The sequence below is a fragment of the Cnephaeus nilssonii genome (genome assembly GCF_951640355.1).
Source record: "Cnephaeus nilssonii genome assembly, chromosome: 9".
Taxonomy (NCBI): Eukaryota; Metazoa; Chordata; class Mammalia; order Chiroptera; family Vespertilionidae; genus Cnephaeus; species Cnephaeus nilssonii.
Window position 1 is genome coordinate 4816465 of NC_137080.1, and position 22170 is coordinate 4838634.

The following is a 22170-nucleotide window of genomic DNA, read 5'->3' on the forward strand; positions in this document are numbered from 1 at the left end:
GCAGGGCCTTGGGACAGGCACCCTCAGCAGGGCGCAGGCCCGCCCTCTGGTCTGCAGCCAGAGGGAGCCGCTGACCACGCACACCCAGCTGTCCTCCCCAGGAGGGGAGTGGGCCCCCTGGAGCCCTGCCCCCGCCAGGCGACCTCGTCCAGGCCTCCGTGTCCAGCCTCACCTCACTCGCCTGCTGCCGAGGGAGTCCATCTCTGCTGCTGGTCAGTTTGAGATCAACGAGGGTCCGTAGTAAAAGGAGGGTGTCGCGTTTGCCTGGGCCACATCTGCTCTTCAGCTCACCTTTTATCGCCTCCAGGAGAGGGGCCTGGAGCAGCGGCGGGGTGGACGGGATGGAAGTGGGGTACCTGTGATTGCCCAGCGGGCCCCCTAGGCTGCCCGAGGCTCCGTGAAGAAGCGGCCCAAATGCCCCTGGCCACCACTCCTTCCTCCCCCGCCTGCCCTGGGGGCACCAAGGGCACTGTTTCAGCTGATGGCCACAAGAAGCAATTTTAAAAAATCACACACTAACACCAGAAAGTGTTTTGAAAAATGGTTTGAGAATTTACTGTACAGGTTTTTTAAACAATTTATTTATGTTTGCTACATGCTCTTACATTTGTGTAAAACATTTATACATATTCTTTACAATTTGTACATATATTAAATGGCTATATCATAAACACTGTTCTATGAGATTTTATAAAAGAAAAATCAAGGGAAATTACTTATAAAACATTAACAAAAACCCGTGACACTAAAGAACAAGAAGTTCTCATTCATGTCCATCTGATTTCCTCTTCTACTTATTTTTTGGTTTCATTTCATTCATGCGGCCCAACGTTCCATTTTCTGTAACAGCGCGGTCATGGCAGAGCGAAAGCTGTAGAGGTCACGGAGTAAGTAAGGCAAGAGCGCAGACGGGGACGCGTCCGCAGGAAGACCGTGTGCTGCGCGCTCAGACCCGCAGGGATGGTCTGCGGCTCTGCTTGGCTTAGGCCGGGCACCGAAGCACCAGTGACCGGAAACCTCCGGGGATTAGCGCACATTGTTCCGGTTGCCACCCTTCGCAGCCGCTAAGCTTTTCCATTTGGGGGGAGGGGGCGGCCAGGTAACTGTTCTCATCTGTCCGGTAATACCAACTGGACCGCTGTCTGCACCCAAATCAAGTGGCCAGTCCTGCTCTCACCTCTCATTACGTCTGACTGGGCGGCTGAAGACTAAACACAGGCAAGAAGCCTGAGGATGGCGTGTGTCTCGCCCCCGACCAGGAGGAGCGCTCGCTCCTTCCTGAGCACAGGGTCAGCGCAGGGGTCAGCGCAGGGGTCAGCAGTCAGAGCACTGGGGAATGTCCCCACCGGGCCCCACGTGTTCTTTCCCGCGTAGGGCTGGCCCTGCTGAGGAAGGACGTGCAGGAGAGAATGCCCCCCTCATGATGACGCCCTCCAAACCCTCCTGATGGTGGGGCGGCATCGCTGCAGGGACAGCCTGTCGCAGCGCCCACAGCCCCTCTGCCTCCTTTCCTGAAAACGCAAGCACTTGAGTCATAAATGTGTCAGTGAAAGGCATGTGGATCTTCCTAAACAGACAGGAGTTCCAAGGCATTGAAAAGAATTATAAAAATATATACAAACATATTTCTTTTTTATTCTGGCATATTCCATATTTTTAAGAAAGCAATTAGTAACCATCTGGCCTTGGGTAAGAACTGGACGATTGTGGGCTTAAAAATTACAAATTTATGTAAAATATAAGTGGGGAAACCTCTAATTTTCCATTCAAAATTCTGGTAATTTTAAATACTTTCCAAAAATAGAGACAATTTCCAGCGGTTTAAATAATGGCTGTAGAAATGAAGAAAAGAAGACATATAATTGATGCCGTAGGTAGAAAGTAGGTGTAGTTTTTGCACTGTTTCTCTCGGTGCTGATTTGGATGAGGGGGATCAGACTGCATGGCCCCCGGTCAGAGAAGCACTTGGGAGTTTCTTCCTGCTCCGCTCCGTCTACATCACCGGGAAGCGGCCGAGGGCCTGCCTCAGCTTTTCTGCAATCTGGTGGGAAAGAGATCTGAGATAGCACCTCCACACAACGTCACAGCGACCTATTACTTCCAGCTCTTCTCAGCAAACACTGTAACAGTGCCAAACTCGGGTCTATGCACCCAGGCTCTCCCAGCTGCTGTGGGAGAGACCTTCTCAGACTCGGACCAGACGCTCCCAGGGAAGTGCCGCTCCTCCGAGGCCCCCCTGCCTCCATCCCCTTTCCCTCCAGGGAGGCACGAGGATCCCTCCACCTATGAGCTCCTAAGACCCAGCAGAGGGCTTGCCCCGTGCTCACACCCCTCTGCTACCACGGGGTAGACAATGTCACTGCAACATAAAGCCACTGCTGTCCCTCAGGGATGGCGTGCCTACGTCTCCCCCAAGGACACAAGCTCCAGAAGACAGAGGTCTCAGTCATCCTTGGACCCTGAGCATTTGCAGTAAGTGCTTAGTGTATAACACTGAAGAAATGTTTGCTTCGTGAATATGCACATTTTAATAATAACTATGTTAGACCTAACAAAGACAGTTTCTTTTATATATATACATGTATATATATACATGTGTATGTGTGTGTGTGTATATAATTTCAGAGAGGAAGGGGGAGAGAGAGACAATGATGAGAGAGAACCATTGATTGGCTTCCTCCTGCATGCCCCCCCATGGGGATCAAGCCCGCAAACCTGGGCATGTGCCTTGACTAGGAATCGAACCTGGGACCCTTCAGTCCGCAGGCCGACGCTCTATCCACTGAGCAAAACCAGCGAGAGCAACACGTAGTTTCCTATTCTGAATTACAATGGCATTAATAATTAAACCTCACTTGGGCTTGAGAATTATTTAGCAAATTAACATCAGAATTTCAAGATTTGCCCTTCAATTACTCTCTCACACAGAACACAAGTGCCTGCTCTTCTGACACAGGATGCAAGGCCACCATCCAATGGCACCGACGATAAAGTGCACGGTACAGGGCACAGGAGCGCATGAGGGGAGAGCAGTGCTTCGGAATCCTTTCTGTGCACTTGTCTCCAAAAGCAACTGCTCCAACGCACAGGCACAGCATGCAACAGGCACATCAAGCCAGCTCCTTTCCGGAACCGTGGCGGGGACAGACTTCTCGGCGGTGTCCAGTCCAAAGACCACACAGCACGGATTGAGTTTGGGGCCTGCCTACTAAAGCCCTGGACAACCATGACATGATACCGTGGAACGGTGGAGGACTTAGAACATGGCGGCCAGCACACGGACAATTCTAAAGTGACAGAGCTTGTCTTCAGATGGCTGACTTCTCATTTCCATGCTGGGGCCTGGCTCTCTGGGCTCTCTGGTAAACAATGAAGTTACGCACAGAGGTACGAAACTTTGCGTTCTCATTGATTTCTGAATAAAGTAGTTAAGGCCTCGCTCTCTCTTTTCAATTTCCTCTCTGCAGTCCCTTGGAGCACTGAGACCTGTCACAAACAGAGGCCGCCTGTGGTGCCCCGAGCGGTGCCAGGCTCCTTCCCCGGCTGAGCCCGCTGGGCGGCAGGGTGACCTCATCCATTCAGCAGTGTTCCCTGCGCACAGAGAGGCAGTGAGGGAGGGAAGGAGCCACACAATAGGGTCTTCTCGGGCCTCACCACTGGCACCCGATCCCCCTTCTCCAAAAGGAAACCTTTATGTTAACCCAGTGTTACTAAAAACGGAAAGGCAGAGGTAATTAAAAGATTAAGATAAACCCTAGGAAATATTTAGCCTCTTTGGGTTTAATCTTAGGATTAAAAAATACAAGCAGATTAACTTGATACGGTCAGAGTGAGTGACCAGGAACCCTCCCTCTGCACAGACGGTGGGGCGGAGGGTGACTCACCGTTTCATAGAACTGTACCTGCTGCTCCAGGTACAGGCGGATGACGCTGTTGTAGTCATAGATCCGGTTACTATGGAAGTGATTCATCTCCGCTACAACCAAAACCAGCACACCAGTCAGTTCCCCCCGACTCCACAACGACCCTGGCTTCTCTGCTCCGCTGCGGCTCCTCGCCAGCCAGGTTCACCCTGCTTGCTCAGCGCAGTGCCGGCTCTTGACAACTCACTTCATAAAGAGACTAGAAAACCACTGAACAGTGAATGGCAAACACTTTCGAGTAGATGGAGGACTCTTGTTGATTTGTATCTTCTCTGCAGATGACTGCAGTTCCGAAGTTCAGGTGTGTTTACGGGGACCTAGCCAGGCACCCGGTGGGCCCTCTGCACCTGATCCTTAATGGGGCGTCACTGCCTGAGCACCGGGCTGTCAGAAAGCCACCTCTCATTAGCGAGAGGCTCTGCGCCCCCCTCTTCATCTTTACTGACGAACCCACTCACAAAGGAATCCCTCATCACAATGTGTCTCTCGGCGCCACCCCGCCCACCACAGCCGCCGAGGCCTTCCTCACCACAGCTGCTGCTTGCCTTTTCCCTTCCACTCCCGGCCTAGAAAGCCAACTGCTGGCATCAACTCCTACAAAAAGCTAACTGTCCTGAGTTCCATATTATCTGAAGCTCTTCATTTGTCTATCTGGATAAGCTCAAAGACAAGTTCAATACCCAATTCCCTACTGCAAACCCTTCAGCACCAAATCTGCAGTCCGGTTTCCCATGTCTGCTCTGGCTGTCCTGGTGCTGGAAATCTCTCCCACACCTCCTCTCCCATGACCCCCTCCCCCGAGTGCTCCTTGGAGGGCCTGCAGGGCTGTGCCCCGCCCCCAGCACACCTTCCCCGCATCCTCCAAACCTCACCGCACAAGCAGTGGTCTTCGGCGGGGCTGTCGAGCCAACGCCGCCCCTCCAATGTACCCCACACAACTAGCAAGCCCTTCTCCCTTGAGCATTTTTTCTCTCAAAACCTTTTAAAGGCTTTTTAATGCCCACCTCAAGTCTAGACTCCTCTGCCCGGCTTTCAAGGCCCTCCACAATCACCAACGCGTACTCCCCAATAACCCACAAATACGTTTATTCCCAAAGGCCAAAGGCATCATTCTGCACTATCTGGTACGCTTCTGTTCGTGCTAGAGCATCCGTCTTCTCCTTTCCCATGAATATGCTATCTGTCCACCAAAACAGGACAAACCCGTTCCCTGCTCCAAGGAGAACACTCAACTACGTAAAAAGCAATGAACTGTCCTTTCACTAGAGTCACACTGTGCCTAACTGCTGCCTCCAAATGCCTTTCACACCACGGTCCTCAGCTACGGAGGCTACAGGCTGCTAACGGCTGAACTTGGAATTGGACAGAGCATTAGGAAGGTGCTGATATTAAGGCTGGAAAAGGCACCTTCAATGCCCCTAAGAAATAATAAAAATGTGCAAGTTTAATCAAACCGTCACTCATAGCCATGCCAGGTAAATGTCAGTTTTCATCAACACGGGTCCTGCGAACAAGTGGCTTATGAGGATGTTCCAAACCAGCTCTTACTTCACTGCGGTTCCCATCTGGGTTTCTCTCCAGGAGGAAAACAGCAACTCTCTGGGAAACCAGGCCCACCTGCTACCCAGACGCCTCACCTTGTAACGCGTAGGACATGGTGCCGACGCGCTTCACCATGTTCTGTTTGTCCTGTGGGGTGATTTTGCTAGTTGCAACCAGTTTATCACTTTCTTTCACTTTTTCTATTGCTGCCTGTGAAACATGGAAGTGAAATGGCATCAGTAAAACAAGGCTGAAAGGATCAGTCCTCAGTTTAAAATATAACCAAGCAACCACCGCTTTTACAATGACTTGCTGTTGAACCGGACAAGGTCCCTACAAGGTGACATAGGAAAACACCCACTCACGACTCCTTTAAGTCACCTGCAAGCAAAGGTAGCTGCTCTTGGAAAGTGTCACTGAGCTACGCCTTAGTTTATGCTGCGAGCAGCAGGAAGCCCGGCAGCACTCCGTTTCTGGGGCATCTGTGGGCGCCGCCGGGGTCAGCGCAGTTCCCAGCAGGACACAGCGTCCTCGCGGCGCTCAGGGAGGACGGGCTCGGTGTGCATGCACAGCGCTCCCTGCGCTCAGGGCGAGGACTGACGGGCTGGGGCTTAAGCGAGCAGGCTGGAGGCCCGAGCTTTGCTGCGATTTCCGAAAGATGCACCGAGTCCGTTTTAAATTAATATTTAGGTGGAAGGAGCCGAAGAAGCTGCTGCACATCTCACAGCGCTCATTACTGAGAGCCGCCTGGAGAGAAAACCTCCACGCTCGCGGACAAATCCGGCCCCGTGCCTAGAACTCTCACTCGGTGGAATACATTCCTCCAACAAGCTAACTGATCTGAGTTACGTAACTGAGATTTTAATTTGACTTTTCTTCAGTTTTACTGGAATGTAGTGACATGTAGCACTGCACTAACTTAAGGTGTGCAACACAATGACCTGTTACATGTGTCTATTGTGAAGTGATCACCACAGTAAGTCTAGTCAATATCCATCTCCCTCACAGAATTACAAATATTTTTCCTTATGACGAGAATATTTAAGATCTACTCTCCCAGCAATTCTGCTTCTGTTACATATTTGAAGGAAACAAAATCACTATCTCAAAGAGACAGAACACTCGCAGGTCACTGCGGCACGATTTAAAATAGCCAAGATACAGAAACAACCTAAGTGTCCACAACGGATGAATGAATCAAGAAAATGTTCTGAGATTTATATTAAGTTATCTAAGTTGCACAAAACTTCTTATTTACGTATGCGATCTCTTCATACTTTAATTACACTAGTAAAGCCAAATGCTAAAATGGGCTCTGACCAGGCCTTCGTAGAGTTTCCTAACAAACCCCAGCACAGCACTGTGTCCTGGAGTCCCACAGTTGTAAGATACCCAAAGTCCGAGGTAACACAGATTTTGAAACAGAGACAAAAATTAACCAGAAACAAAATTTGAGTATATCCTAAGTCAATTTTTAAATTTAGTTTAAAAATACCTTTTTGACGGGAACTATATAGTTTCCTTTTTATACTATGTATAAACATATAATGCCAACACTGACCATGTGAATTTTAACTAGAAGACTCGTGGTTATTTCATGCGCCAGGGCAGGGTCTTTGAGGACTTGCCCAAACAGCTGACAAGGTCTGACTGGTAAGAGAGGATCATTCCTATTACTGTATTGGATTTCAAACATCATGATACCTAACTACATGCATGAAGATATACTTTTCATATGTTTAGTTCCTTCAAAATAATGTTGTTTTTTAATAACAAAAGAAACAACTACTACTCTTATATCCAAACCTGTGATGGGACCTTGCTAGTTAAACACCCCAAGGACTTCCAGGGTTCCCCGAAAGCTTCCCGCCTCCGGAGTGTGAGAGGTGGGGCCCGTGCCTGCAGCTCCCGATTCACCCCCACTGTCTGCTGTAAACTTCCACAATCCAGTTACCTTGTGAGCGCCGATAATGTCAGGGAAGCAGCCAAGGAAACCTTTATATTCATGATTACATTCCATCAGGAAATGGAGGTCTTTCTTTGGCTGTAACGAGACACAAGTTGGTTGTTACTGGCAGAGGAATCCAGACAATCAAGGAAAAGAAAACGCCTAGTTGAGGACTATATTAGCCAAATCCTCCAGGAACTCATTAAGTTATTGAGTGTTAAGCATTCAGCTTAGTTTTCCTACAAGAAAATCCCCAGAGTCCTATACCCTCTACCACAGGTTGTAAAGAAAATTATAACACATCAGGTAATATTTTAGTTGGTTTGAGGTGGCCCAAAATACAACACCATGAGGAAAAGAATGTTAGGACTATATGTTTACATACAAGGAAATAAGATGTTATAGTTTAATGTCTAAATTTTAGCAGAAAATGTAAAAATATTATTAGAAAGTCTAGTAATCAATGTAAGTGGCAACTTTAACATTTTCTATTTTTCTGAATTATAATTTTTAATAGCTATGTCATGCACAGTTCTAAAAATTAATCTTTTTTCCAAGTAGCAGAGAGTAATTAATGACATGAGTGTGTGTCCATAGGCACATGTGTACATACACATTTTGAAAAGCTATCTGAAAAAAACAATTTTTTAATTCAGGGATTTGAAACAACTTAGATGACTATGTCCTTGGAGGAACTTAATTCCGTTATCTGCGAGAGGGTGAGACAGGCGACTAGAGACTCCAGCCCACACCCTGTTCTGTACCGAGGTCGGCTCGTGCTGGGACTGGAGCAGGAGCCTTCGCCTTATTAGCGGTTGAGTCCTGAGCTCCATGTAAGTGAGCTCCTCCCAAGGTTGGTGCCTCCGTCGCCACTTTCCCGATGGGGAAACCGAGGCAAGTAAGAGTCCAAAGGGGACTTGAGCAGTGCTCCTTCTTGTACATACTGATCCCTGGCGGCTAACGGCAGATCCAAGCCCTTGACCCTGGAAGGTATTCTTTTAGATTTCTTTTTTTTTTTTTAAACATTTTAAAATATATTTTATTGATTTTTTACAGAGAGGAAGGGAGAGGGATAGAGAATTAGAAACATCGATGAGAGAGAAACATCGATCAGCTGCCTCCTGCACACTCCCTACTGGGGATGTGCCCGCAACCAAGGTACATGCCCTTGATCAAATTCGAACCTGGGATCCTTTAGTCCGCAGGCCAACACTCTATCCACTGAGCCAACCTGGTTAGGGCTCTTTTAGATTTCTTGATGACAACTTTATCCATCACTTTAGCTAAATCTAAGAAGCACTATTACCAAATACAATTTAAAAAGATAAATAGGAGTAGAAAAGTAGAGGATAACCATTGGAGCATTTGTCTTAAAACTTACTTTAAATTAAGTATGTAGATTAGATGGCATAAAACATTACATGGAATTGTGTGGTTATGTTAATACCTGCTCTGCCACGAGACTGGCAATTTCTTCGTAAGTCTTTCCTGCTTCTGTTATTGCATCATTGAGATCTGTTTCACCTGAAAGTCATCACAGTTACCAGTGGTTGTAAGTTATGTCTTTTCATTCATTTTATTTAAAAATTTTATCACAGAAAATTTCAGACTTTTTAAAACTGGAATGAATCCCTACATTTACCCATCACCTAAGCCTCCCAATGAACAGTTCATGGGCAATATTTTTTCACCTATACCATCCACTCCCACCTCCCTTCCACTGGCCACATAACATTTCACCCATAAATGTTACTTAGAAGATAAGGACTCTTTAAAAAATAAGGACAATAGCGTTTTACAGTGAAGGCAATTGTCCCTGATGTGAATTATCAGTCAGTGTGCAGCTTTCTGGCAAAGATGCTGGCAAGAAAATACACTTAACAACCCTCCATTCTTCTCCAAAGTCACACGGTGCGGTGGCACAAGGCCTGAGAGGAGCACCCAGCCAGTCGGAGTCGATGCCAAGGTGCTGACTGAGCGCTCCTGCTTGTCTGCAGGAGCCTGAACGGCCGGCCGTCTGGGTAACACACTAACGCTCACTGGGTAGTGAGTGCAGCCCTACCTTGGTAAGCACTGGAACTGAACACTGTTGCTAAGCTCTGCAGGGCCTTTCCTATCTTCTGATACTCCTTGGGTAGTGCTGAAAGAGAAAAAGAAATCAATCGTCCACTAGTCCACCCCGCAGACTGCAGTGGGGCTCAACTATTTTCTAAAAGTGATTACTTTTATAATAGTAGAAATTTGAAGTGATTCAAAATAGTTTATATGCTATAATAAAATGATGGGGGTTTTAAAATTTATTGGTTTTTTTCAATCAAATTCTTTCAATTTGTAAGTAATCACTTGTTTAATGAATGGTGCATGCTGTTAACAACAACCATTCTCATTTACTGAATGACATCCGCGTGGACGGGCAGCTGTTAGAGGACGATTCTAGTGTGCACAGTGCTATCTATCACACAGGCCACCCGCTCCATCACAACGACCCCTCCGCCCGATGCAGACACCCCTCCACTTCATGGGGTAGGAAGGGAAGGGTCAGATCAGTGAAGTGACGTGCTCAGGGTCACATGGCTAATGAACCTGCGGATGTGGCACTTCTGATTCCAATTACATGGCTTTCCCCATTCTGCTATGTATGTATGAATAATTATTTGCAAAACTAAACAAAACTCAAAGCAACGAGGTGTGGAGGAAAAGGCAGAGGGACTCCCCAGGACCAGGCAGGAGGGATTTGGGGTTTCTATCCGTTGGTATAAACTGTGTGGATGGTAGGGCCCACTCGGTGGCTGGACAGTGAGTACTCGAGGCAGTGTGGGGCCACAGGCTTCCGCTGCGACCCCTCCCGCCCCTGCGCACTGTAACATGCAGGCGGCCACGACTACACGTAAGTAAATGGGGACGGCTTGTTACTGTAGCACGTTATTACAAAAGTGGGGGGACGGCCAGACTGCCTGCAGGTCCGAGTTTGCCCATCCCTGATGTAAGGCTTCACTTTCAAGTCTGGGTCATTCACTTGCTTTGTTATTTTAATATTTCACCCTCAAGTCACTCCACATTCAGTGTCTTGTTCATTAAAACTGTTACTGGACTTCAAATTGATTCTTTCCCATTATTTAGAAGAAAAATTCCACCTTTAAAAAACTTTACAAAAACATATAATTTAACCTCCTTCCTATGCTGAGTACCAAAGTATTGATATGATGTTAAAGTGGGCTGTATTACTTTTATACTTCAAAGCCAAGCCATTTTTATTTTAAAAAATAACTGGGGATGACCAGGATTCTTGTAGGTTTTAGTGACAGACTAGCAGGACCTCATTCTCACAAAGTTAACACGGGTGAGCCCCAACTGCAGCTCAGAAACCCGGGATTTCTCTGCGGGACTCAGAAGGCTGTGCGGGCAGTAAGGGCAGAATGGATGTGAGGGGAGAGGACTCCTCATCCTCTGAGGCCGTCGGACCACCTGTGTGGACGCTACACTGCCGTGGCGGGCCGGCCTCTGGAGCCCGAGCCTCGGGGAGGAAGGCGGAGGCTGAGGCAGGACCCGCAGTGGACACGTGTGTCCAGGCCGGGCTACCGACACCGGAGCTCAAGCTTCTGGGAACACAGAGAACGTGGCCCGGCAGGTTGACGGTCTGCAAACCAAGGGAAGTGAGGGGACAGGACGTCCTGGAGGCACGGCAGCAGCAGGCAGGAAGCACTCCTGGTGCCACTGGCCCCTCAGCGGTGCTCCTAGCCTGACCTGTCATGTTTCCCACCAATCACGTTGGTTTCTCCTAAAAACTAGGGTGTTAGTCAAATCAACACCTTGCCAATGGAGAAAGATTGAAAATTAAAATAATGAGCTACAACCATTCTCTAAACATGCAGAAAGGATAAGTTTTTCATAGATTACAAAACCCCAAGTAACTGGAAATATTTAAGCAAATGTGGTGTGTTTTTAAGAGTTCGTGAGCTGGCTTTGTGAGAGCCGACTGTCTGTTGCCGACTTGGGTTGAGCAGTGAGGTTCACCGAAGGGCTATGGGAAGGACACGGCTCAGGTCACCAAACGCACTCCTGCCCCAGGGGTGTGGCCAGGGAGACACGAGCCCCGACGGCGGGGGCACTCACGTCCAGTGCATCGCTTCCAGTGCTCCTGCCCCACGGTCAGCAGCTCCTTCACGCCGTCGTCCATGGCCTTGGTGAATTTACCAACAGCGTCGCACTTCTGTTCTCTGTGGGGCAAAAACACAAGGAAAATAACACCTCCTGGGCTCAGCTGCCGAATGCCCGCGTCGGGGGCAGGAGGAGACACGTCACGGTGGTCAGGGAGCCTCACACCGAATGTAGCCGCAGGCACTGTGTCTGCGTCAGAACCACCGCCCTTTAAGCAAATCAGTCTCACAAACAGGCTTGATTCAGGCTTTTAAAGAACTACTTAGAAATGTGCCATTTCTGTTTTACTCTGCTTCCTTCTTCCCTCAACTCCTTGTGAATGTCAAGTAAGACTATTCTAAAGTGAATAAAATCCTCATTTCTTGAATATCTTAGTTAGAAAAATTCCACCGTGGGCAGTACCAGGGAACCTGTAAAACAGAAGAGGGGCTGCTAACGGCAGGTGTTCCTCCTCCCAACAGTGAGTCCCAGAGACAACCCGCATGGACCACCGACCACCTGCGCAGCCTCGGGGATGTTTAAAACATGCGGCACCTGACCTTCAGTCAGGGCACTGACCTCTTTCCCTTAGATTGCCAAGTTAAAAACGGACAACAGCCAACACAACAATAGCCACTTGGTGCGCATGAATCAAAATTATAGCTATTTTTTATTTTTGTCAGCTTGGCAAAAAAATATAACATGTTTTTTGGTATGCCTCAGGTTTTAGTAATTCGTTTATGTGCGCGAGATGAAAAAGGTGGAAAATCACTGCTCTAAGGTGATACTGAACATATCAATTCTTTAAGGATGTAAAAAGTATTTACCAACCTGAAAAAATCATCACCAGATACTTCTCTTTTTTAATTATGGAACGCTTCACCAATTAGCGTGTCACCCTTGCACAGGGGCCATGCTAACCTTCTCTGTGTCATCCCAATGTTAGTACATGTGCTGCCGAAGCGAGCACACGAGACACTCTTAGATTTACAAAAGATGATAAAAGAGAATGCATGTTGTGAGGTCATTTCTGTTTAAACAATTTTCCTTTAGATACATATGTACCAAGGAGGGTTTGGGAAACTATAGATATAGGCAGATGTATTAACACTGACTTTCTCTCTGGGTAGTTGGAAGACTGTGTGTGGTGTGTTGTTTTTTTTTTCCCTTGTCTATGTTTTTGGTAAAACATATGCAATGATTTTATAAGAAAAAGGTTTCTTAAAATAAAAACAAACCTCAAGACTTTTTATCAGTCCTTACACAGAAAAGGAACTAACTACTGCAAATCCTCAACAAGCCCACATTAAAGAAGAGATGACATGATAAAGCACAGATAAAGCAGGCCAGAGATTACTTCCTTCGAGGCAATGCTCAGAGACTCCGCTCTGTGGACTGTGCGTGGGTGTGAGCTGGCCCCGTGCCACGCTGCTTCATCGTGCTTTCCTGGGAGTAACCACCAACCACGGGTCAGCTGAGACCACCGCCAGCAGGGCAGAGAGGAGCAGACTTCCGTGTGTGCTTTGCTGGCAGATGTGCTTTCACGACCCGAGATGCTTTCCTTGATACGAGCCCCCCTCATTTCCTACCCTCGAGCCTGACCGAGTCCCACCTGCGCTGTCCTGCCAGACCCGTGAGCAAAGGCGGCGGACACCGTTGAGAAGAAGGCAAATCTGGCAGTGTCTCTTACATTTCTATTAGGTCCAAGTCAGGGGCCTCTGGTTCCATGGTGGAAAATATCATAACTCCCACCAGCTCATCTTTCTCGGCCTTCCTCTTCCCAGTTTTCCATTCCTGTAAATGGGAGGGTCATGAGTTAAACTGGTCTTTCAAAACCCCCTGGTAGAATCGGCTCACTGATCATCTCCACCTTTCTAATTCTCAGGAAGCAGCCCCCGCCATCTCCCTCTGCCCCGTGGGCCACGTCCTGCACATCTCACATGTAACCTCATGTGAACTGTGCCCCTGCCCAGCATGGTCTCTGAGCAACCCAGCCCTTCCCGAGGGAGGTGACTCAGCCATGTTCCTTTCCCAACCGCTACCAATCTAAACACAGGGAGTAGGAACGCACCTATGAATTTGGACAAAATGCCTTAAATTTTTAGGCTGTTTAGTTCTAAAAAAGGTTAACACTTTTCTAAAATATAAGATAGGAACCAGTACTATGGGCTAGTTTAAAAACATATTATTGCAAGACATATATAATATATATACACATACATACAGGAAAGTGCCGCATGCAAGGAATTCCCACAAAGTAAATTCCTGTGTAACTACCACCAAGACCAAGAACGGGGGAAGGGCTAGCATTCCAGAAGCCTCCTCATGTCCCTTCCCAATCACCACCCTTCTCTCCCCCACAAGTTAACCATTACCCTCTCTCCTCTATGGTTGTCAGTTCATCACTTTTCTTCAGAATTTTACCACCTAGGCCTGAGTCCCTAAACTATAGTTTTCCTAGTTTAACTAGCAAAGAACTCTATACATTTTTTTGTGTATCTGGCTTCTTTGGCTCAACCTGTGTATAAGAGATGCATTCACACTGTTGTTATAGCTATACAATATTCCCTTACAGGAGTATTTCCCCATTTATTTATCCATCCTATGACTGGTAGTCACCCCTGGCCCCTGCCAAGTTATGAATGAAGTTGCTATGTATGTCTTTATATACACTGAGTGGCCAGATTATTATGATCTCTGAATGCATAATAATCTGGCCACTCATCGTGTGTGTGTGTGTGTGTGTGTGTATTAGAGGCCTGGTGCATGAACTCGTGCATGGGTGGGGTCTAGCCAGCCTGGTCAGGGGGAGGGGACATGGGCGGTTGGCCGGCTTGCCTGCTGGTCGAACTCCTGGTCGAGGGGACAATTTGCATATTAGCCTTTTATTATACAGGATATACACTGAGTGGCCAGATTATTATGCATTCAGAGATCAAAATAATATGGCAACTCAATGTGTGTGTGTGATTATACACACACACACACACACACACACACACACACATGAATTTCTGTTAGGTATAGGAATGGAAAATTGTTCCACTTTAAATATGAAACTGTTTACCAATTCTCACACCCACAGGCAGTGTGTGAGCCCCCGTAGCTGCTCATCTCACTTACCAGACTTTCTAATTTTAGCCTTTCTGGTGAATATGTAGTGGTATTCACTGTGGTTTAATTTGCATTTCCTTGATTACTAATGAGATTAAGTACTGTTCTAAACATTTGTTGAGGATTCTATACTTTCTTTTGGGAAGTCCTTAATCAAATCTACAATTTTCCTTTGGGGTTGGTTACCTTACCTTTTTGTTTGGGTTTTCATATATTCTAAAACCCAGCCATTGGTTGGTCATATTTGTTCATATATTAGTTTGTTTTTCACAATGGCTTCTGATGATAAACAGAAGCTTTTAGTTTTAATGCAATCTAAATTTCTAAAAAATCTAAATTTCTTCCTGTATGGTTAGTTGTTTTTGTCTTATTTCAGAAACCCTCCTTACTCTAGCGGAATGAAGCTATTCTCCCAGGTCACCTTCTAGAAGCTTTATTGGTTGCCTTTCACATTTAGACCTCAGAATGATCTGGAATTAATTTAAAACTTTATACAATGGAAACTTCCAAACATATACAAAGGTAGAGAGAAAGAATAAGCCCCTACAAGACTCAGCCCTCAACAATTAAAAAATTTACCAATTTTGTTTTATCTACTCTATTCTACCTGTTTTCTTTCTTACTTAAATGGACCCCTCAGATATAAGGCCATGTTTTAAAAACATAACCACCATGCTAATGTCAACCCTAACAAGATCAACAGTACATTATTATGAGGTGGCAGCCATGCTGTTTTCCCCCATGGTGCCATCTATTCAGCGGTCGCCAACCTTTCGGACCTCACGGCCCACCAGTGGTCCGCGGACCACCGGTTGGCGACCGCTGAGCTAATGGACTCAGCACCATTTGTTAAAAGGACTGTCCTTCCCCACTGTATCAGCATCCTCTGCGTCAGATACTAGGTGTGCATTCTGTCCTGCTCTGCTGGCCTGTCGTCTTCCTTTATGCCACTTCCTTGCTTCTGAAATTCTTTTAACTTTACAGCGAGTCTTGATATCCAATAAAGTCCTCCTCCCACTTCATGCTTTTTCAAGAGGATCTTGGCTGTTCTTAGTGCTTTGATTTTCTACATATGACATCTTTTCTGTTCTTCAATCCATGAAAGATAATGTTGGAAAATTTATTTAAGTCTTCTTTTATTTTTCTCAACAGTGTTCCATAGTTTTTATGTAGATCTTTTGTAAATTTCCTTGTATTTACTCCTAGAAATTTGATATTTTTCATGCTGTTGTAAATGCTAGTTTTTTATACTTTCATTTTCTGTTTATTGCCAATATACAAATATGCAATGTCTTATATCCAGCTACCTCACTAACCACTTATTTCTAGTAATTTTTCTGTAGATTCATTGAAATTTTCTGTTTTTTTTTTAATTATTTTTATTGATTTTTTAAGAGAGGAAGAAAGAGGGATAGAGAGTTAGAAACATCGATGAGAGAGAAACATCGATCAGCTGCCTCTTGCACACCCCCTACTGGGGATGTGCCCGCAACCAAGGTACATGCCCTTGACCGGAATCGAACCTGGGACCCTTGAGTCCGCAGGCCGACGCTCTGTCCACTGAGCCAAACCGGTTTCGGCTCATTGGAATTTTCTGTATCCATCCATCTACATGAGTTATTGACTACAAAAATCAGTTTTTATTGATTATCTCTGCCTCTCTCTCTCTCTCCCTTCCTTTCTAATATCATTTTTTTAAAAACTGACCTGACCATAAAAAAAAATAAAAATCATTCACTCTGTTTCCCTCACTTCACACTGGTAATATCCTGCATAGTTTGGGATCTATCCTATTTTTAGCATCTAGGAACCATTCCTCACCCTAGCACATCCTTTGCCCCATCTACTCCAGGCCAATCTGTTCTCCACAGATGGAGAACTATCCCAGCAAACAGTTCTTTCAGACTTTGTGACTAATTTCCTATCCCTGGGATTTAGGTTTCTATCCCCATTGTCTTTGTAGAGAAAATCAGAAATAACCATCCAACTGACATAATTTTAACTCCTTTCAGACATAAAATTGGTGTGAATATGACAATTATCAAATACCTTTTCATCCCGGAAATTTAGAAACTGCTGGAAAACCTCACTTTCTGAAATTACCGGATGCCGACACATCCTGGTCATCCATGCCTGAAGTCTCTCCATGCGCATTTTGATAAATTCTTCTTCAAAGCGACCTGCAAGGGATGCGCCGAGAGGATGTACCACTTTGTCGAAAAGCTGTTTATATAGCTAATGGCTACTTGGTAGAAAGTTATTAGTAAAAGGTAAACCATGGTAATTTTTCACTAACCTAAAAACAAGCAACAGCCCTAGCACATACATCAGATGCAGGCTTGATCCCTGGCCCTGGCTGGGGCTTGTGTGGGAGGCAACCAATTGATGTCTTTCTCACATCAATGTTTCTCTCTCTTCCTTCCCTTTCACTTGCTCTAAAAATCAATGGAAAAATATCTTCAGGTGAGGATTCACAAAAATTAATATAAATAAAGAAAAATAAAAACAAGTAACATAGTGTATTCTCAAAGACCCACAGGAATGATACAATAGACTTTTTAGTTTATAAGCATGAAATTACAATTTAACAAGTCAACAAACCTTTTAATTGGGATAAGAATATTATAACCTCAAAGTGCTATTTTCCTCAAGGTTCCCTAAAGTATTTTAAAAATTTAAAGTAAATCTTATTTCAATATGAAAAACCTTCTATTTCTTATAAAGTAATCTGTGGCCATATTAAGTCCTATTGACAAGAAAGAGGTAATATTGTTGAATTTAATAAGTAATTCTTACAAAAGTATATGAAATTTCTATTTATAAAAATGTGACCAAATGCAGTATAATCTCAGATATACAAATTTAAGTTTAGTATTTATGCAAAGTAACTCAGGACTGTAGCTTTTTTCCCCCATTTTTTTAAGTTACTTAAACTGAAAATAGAAAAAGCAATTTTTCCAAGAATGCAATAATGAAAGCTGCCATTTTTATAAGCCTATCAAACAAAACCACTATCAGTTAAAAGGCTTCTGATAATGGAGATCCCAGCTACAGTCAAGTGAGGCAATCAGCTAACCCAGTCCCCCCAAATGACTATAAACCCAGACAAGCAAAACAATCAGCGCTCTGGAAATCCACTGAAGGCCAACAGCCATCTGAGAAATGTCTGTTTGCAAAACTGCCATATACTTCAGGCAAAAACAGTAGAAATCTGTGGCGTCTGGCTTGTGGCTGCTCCTGTCTTCCCCTCCTGCCCCCACCCTCCCATCTCTACTTGGCCGACATGGGGCTTCTACCAGGATGGAGCAGGGTGTGAAGATGGGCAGTTGCTCTTCCCTGGGAGGAAAGAGCCTCACTGGCTCTGGAGCGTGGGAGATGCCCATGCTCAGTGGTGGGGCAGTGACGATCCAGAGGCGGTGAACAGGGAGGCCAACAGCTCCACTAGCCAAGGTTACGAGGTTGAGCCAAGACTTTCCAGGCCGAGGCTGAGTGCAGAAACAGGGGAGACTTTGGGGTCCAGGCCAGGCATGCACTCCCAGCCAGCCTGAGGCTATACACACATGGGAAGGAGACACAAAAGGGGCCCTCGTAAAAGGAAAAACCAGGGCTAACTTGAAAATGACCTGAGCTTTGAATTTGCTCCCCTACTCATTCACAGGTCCCTTGGCAGAGGGCAGAAGCTCAATGGCCTGAGGCAGCCTTACCACCAATACACACAGACACAGGTGAACCCTAGGAAGCCATACTTAAAAGATAAAATAAAACTGAGCCGCAGGAGAGACATATTTCAGAGATTTAGCCTATGCAAGTTACTTGTAAATCAAACAAACAAACAAAACAAAGCAGAAACAACAACTTTCAGAGAGAAAAATTATAATCTAGAATTGCTAAAATATATTCTCCAAAATGTTCAGTTTTCAACAAAAAATTAAGAGATTGCAAAGAAACAGCAAGGCATGATCCATATGAGGAAAAAAGCAGTCAAGAGAAACTGTAAGTGTTCCCAGATGTTGAATTTCACAACAAAACCAAAACAACAAAGAAGCTTCTAAAAATATGTTCAAAGAACTGAAGGAAGCCATGTTAAAAAAAAATTTAAAGAAAAAATTGACAAGGAATCAACAAATAGAGACTCTTAAGACAGAAATTATAAAAAAAAAAGAATAAAAAATTTTAAACTTGAAAATACAATAACTGAAATTAAAAATTCACTGTAAGGTTTTAACAGCAGATTCAAGATGGCAAAAACATGAGTGAATCTGAATATAAATAAACAGAAGTTATTTAATCTGAAGAAGAGGGAGAAATAAAACTAATGTAAAGTGAACAGAGCCTCGGAAAACATCAAGCACACCAACATTCTCATGATGGGAGAACCCAAAGGAGAAGAGAAAGAAGAAAAAGATATCTGAAGAAATAATGTGGGGAAATTTCCCAAATTTGATGGAAAACTTTAATTTACACTTCCAAGAAGCTCAACAAACCCCATGTAGGATAAATATAAAGAACCCACGCCAAGATATAGCAGAATCAAACTTCTGAAAGACAAAACAAAATCAAAATTTGAAAGCAGCAAGTGAAAAGCAATTTATCATCTATGGTGTGTGTACGCGTATGGGTCCGGACAGCTCCTGTATATGAAAGCACTTCAAATTCTGCACTTACTAGGAACAGAGATTAAGTACTATATAAGCTTAGGCCGTGCAGAAACAGTCTTGTCTGTTGGGTATAAGGAGGGACAGAAAAAGACCCGATAAATCAGCATAGACCTGAGTTATACCGAATTTCCCATTATGACCAAGTGAATTATACCAAGAGTTCATAGCCTACTCTTTGATTGATTCTTAACTTCTTCCAGAAAATTTTCTGACATAGCTGGTTTATTTCCAAATAATTTCAGGTGTTATTTTGTGCTTGGTAGGATTTTTATAGCAGGTTTCAGAGAATTTTTTTTTTTGGGGGGGAGTCCCTTTTTCCCATTTTTAATAACCCTTCTTATGTTTTCACTAAAAATGTGAACATACCAGTTTTGCACCCAGGAGTAAAGCCAGATTAATTCAATATTATTGCACAAAACCCCAAATCTATGAACAAATAAAAAATGGTAGCTGTAGGTTTTTCAGGGACAGCTCACAAGTCCACAGAAATGCGGTGACATCATATGTTGGCATTTCTATTCCGTCCTCCAGACTGAAGTGCGAGGGGAGTTTGTTTACACAATAATGATCTTGTGGCATCGGGGCAGGAGGCAATCAAGAGGAGGGAGAGAGACAGGGCTTCTGTGCTTTTCAGTTTCCTCGGCACATCTCCCAGGCAGTGAATCAAAGCTCAGCTCTCTGCACACGACGGGCTGGTGCTTTCTGCTTTTCTATGACATCCCCCTGGCTTCGGGCCTGAACTTTTCTTTTAAAAAAACCCATACAAACCTTAATATGGGACAAACCATGACTCCACGATGCTTTAAAATAGCACAGTTATCTGATTTAGACTAAACAACGTATTAAAACCTAAGTGATCTAAAAATTCCTTAGCCCTGAAATAACTCAATCCACTTATTCCACACATTGGGCCAGTCAAGTTGATAAAGGAGAGTATAACATTCAGGAAACGAACTGCAATTTGAAAATATGGAGAAAGGCAGACTGAAGTTTTCAGGGAAAGAAATCTAAAATTTTAAAAAGCAAGCTGTTATTTAAAGCAATAGGATGACAAAAGGAGGACTAGTGAACTGTGAACCGGGCACAGAACTAGGGGTACAGTGACCCCTCCGAGTGGAAGGAGGCAGCAATGCACACTAGCCTGGCCACCCTGACACGGCTTCCAGTCGATGTGCCCCGCCCAAGGGGCCGCTCAGGGTCACCCGGATGAGGGCGAGAACGTGTTTATGGGCCTGGCAATGCAGCCCCAGCCCACTCCCCATTCTGCTGTGACAATTTGAAATTTTTGAAAATTAAAAAAAAAATCAAAATCCAAACAACTTTTAAAAAACATGTTTCCGTTCCTCAAACAATTTCAGAGAAACAGAAAATAAGTTCAAGGTAACGTTTTAAGGAGAAGAACAAACTTCTTATCCTAAGGTTCCTAATTCTAACTAAGATTAGTTGGTCCACATCTCATAATGTTCAACAGCGAGCTTCGGAATGAGATTCCAATTCCAACGCTGGGCAGGGCGTGCTCGGCGTTTCTGAACTGAGACAGCACGGCGACGTGTCTGGGCACACAGACCCGGCATGGAGGGGAACTTCACTACAGCACTGAAGGGTCCTGAGCTGGCTCTGCCATGGCTGGTTAGGATTCTCAGTTCCTCTCTAAACCATTTATCTCAGCTCTACGGGGTGCGGATTAAACCCTGTCCGGTCCTCTCTGACATCTGGGAAAGGAGCCTTCCTCCGCAGCCTCCACGTTCTGCCCTCTGGGTTGAGGTCAGCCTGCTGATGTCATCCCTTCTCTCAGAGGCTATCTACCTCAGACCTCTAAGCCGGACTCTCCTCTTTGATCCTTTCCTTCCTATACTTACCAGTTCCATTTATTGGAAAAATTTCTACCCACATACTAAAACTCTTTCCAATCTTCAGTAAAGCTCAGCTTCGTTACAAACTTTTATTCCAAGAAAAACATAACAAGTCCTGAGTACTAATTTTCCAGGTTTTATACTAGGAGATAAAAAAAAAAAAATCAACGACAGTTCTCAAAACAGACACAGAAGTCCCTTCCGAATGCACGTTATAAGGGGCTCTGGTAGCATGTGGATTCTTGACCAGATTACTTGGGGCAGGGCAAGTGGGAAAAATAGCACCTTAAATGAGTAAGAAAAAGCAGAGGGCTTCTCAGTGATAAATAAAAACATTTAACTACAAATAGTCACCTAGACAACTGGGTAGAAAACTTGGCAGCGCCCTACATTAACAGCTGGAAGCTCTGTGGCTTCTACCTCGGATATCTACACACCTCTAATGCAAACAACACATCTGGACTGCATGAAGTGCTCACAGCAGTTGGGTCATAGATTTGTAGTTCCACTTCAGGCTATTTGGATCATTTCTCAGGTATCATTTTAACATGCATGTACTTCTTTTGTAAGAAAGGGTGTAGCAATAAAGACACAACAACTTTGCTAGAATTCAAGCTATGTCTACAAGAACTCTGATAGAAAATTTTATGAGTCTTTCTTGTTAGGTGTTTAGGTCACTTCCAAATACATGTACGGTATGTATAGTGTACGCAGCTACTGTTTCCAAACTCCTACATCTGGCTCCCCTAGAGGATGGAAAATGCCATTACTGGTTTATATTGGGAAACTCTAAAAACTGGAGTCTTTTTACTTGTCATCCTGAGTTCAGCGTCACACACACTCACCTGTGACTTGCTTGTCTGGAAGAGAAGGGATTGGAATGGCTGATCCAAACTTAACCAGGAGACGTTCATATAACCAGTCAAAGTGCTTATACCTGTGGTTTACAGATCGATTAGTATTCTACAAAATAAGGGAAAGAGGAGAAAAAGTTA

At 44.8% G+C, this 22170-nt stretch overlaps 1 protein-coding gene across 1 annotated transcript in view; it reads right to left on the minus strand.

Annotated features, from left to right (window-relative positions):
* Positions 1-529: 529 nt before the first annotated feature.
* Positions 530-22170, minus strand: part of SNX9 (sorting nexin 9) — a 68950-nt gene continuing 47309 nt past the window's right edge. The window contains exons 9-18 of the mRNA XM_079781063.1: positions 22021-22138; positions 16714-16844; positions 13241-13344; positions 11527-11630; positions 9476-9553; positions 8861-8937; positions 7420-7509; positions 5561-5675; positions 3885-3976; positions 530-2041 (exon numbers count right to left, since the gene is read on the minus strand). Of these exons, the coding sequence (XP_079637189.1) occupies positions 1994-2041; positions 3885-3976; positions 5561-5675; positions 7420-7509; positions 8861-8937; positions 9476-9553; positions 11527-11630; positions 13241-13344; positions 16714-16844; positions 22021-22138 (957 nt within the window). The 3' untranslated portion in view covers positions 530-1993. The remainder of the gene's footprint in view (positions 2042-3884; positions 3977-5560; positions 5676-7419; positions 7510-8860; positions 8938-9475; positions 9554-11526; positions 11631-13240; positions 13345-16713; positions 16845-22020; positions 22139-22170) is intronic.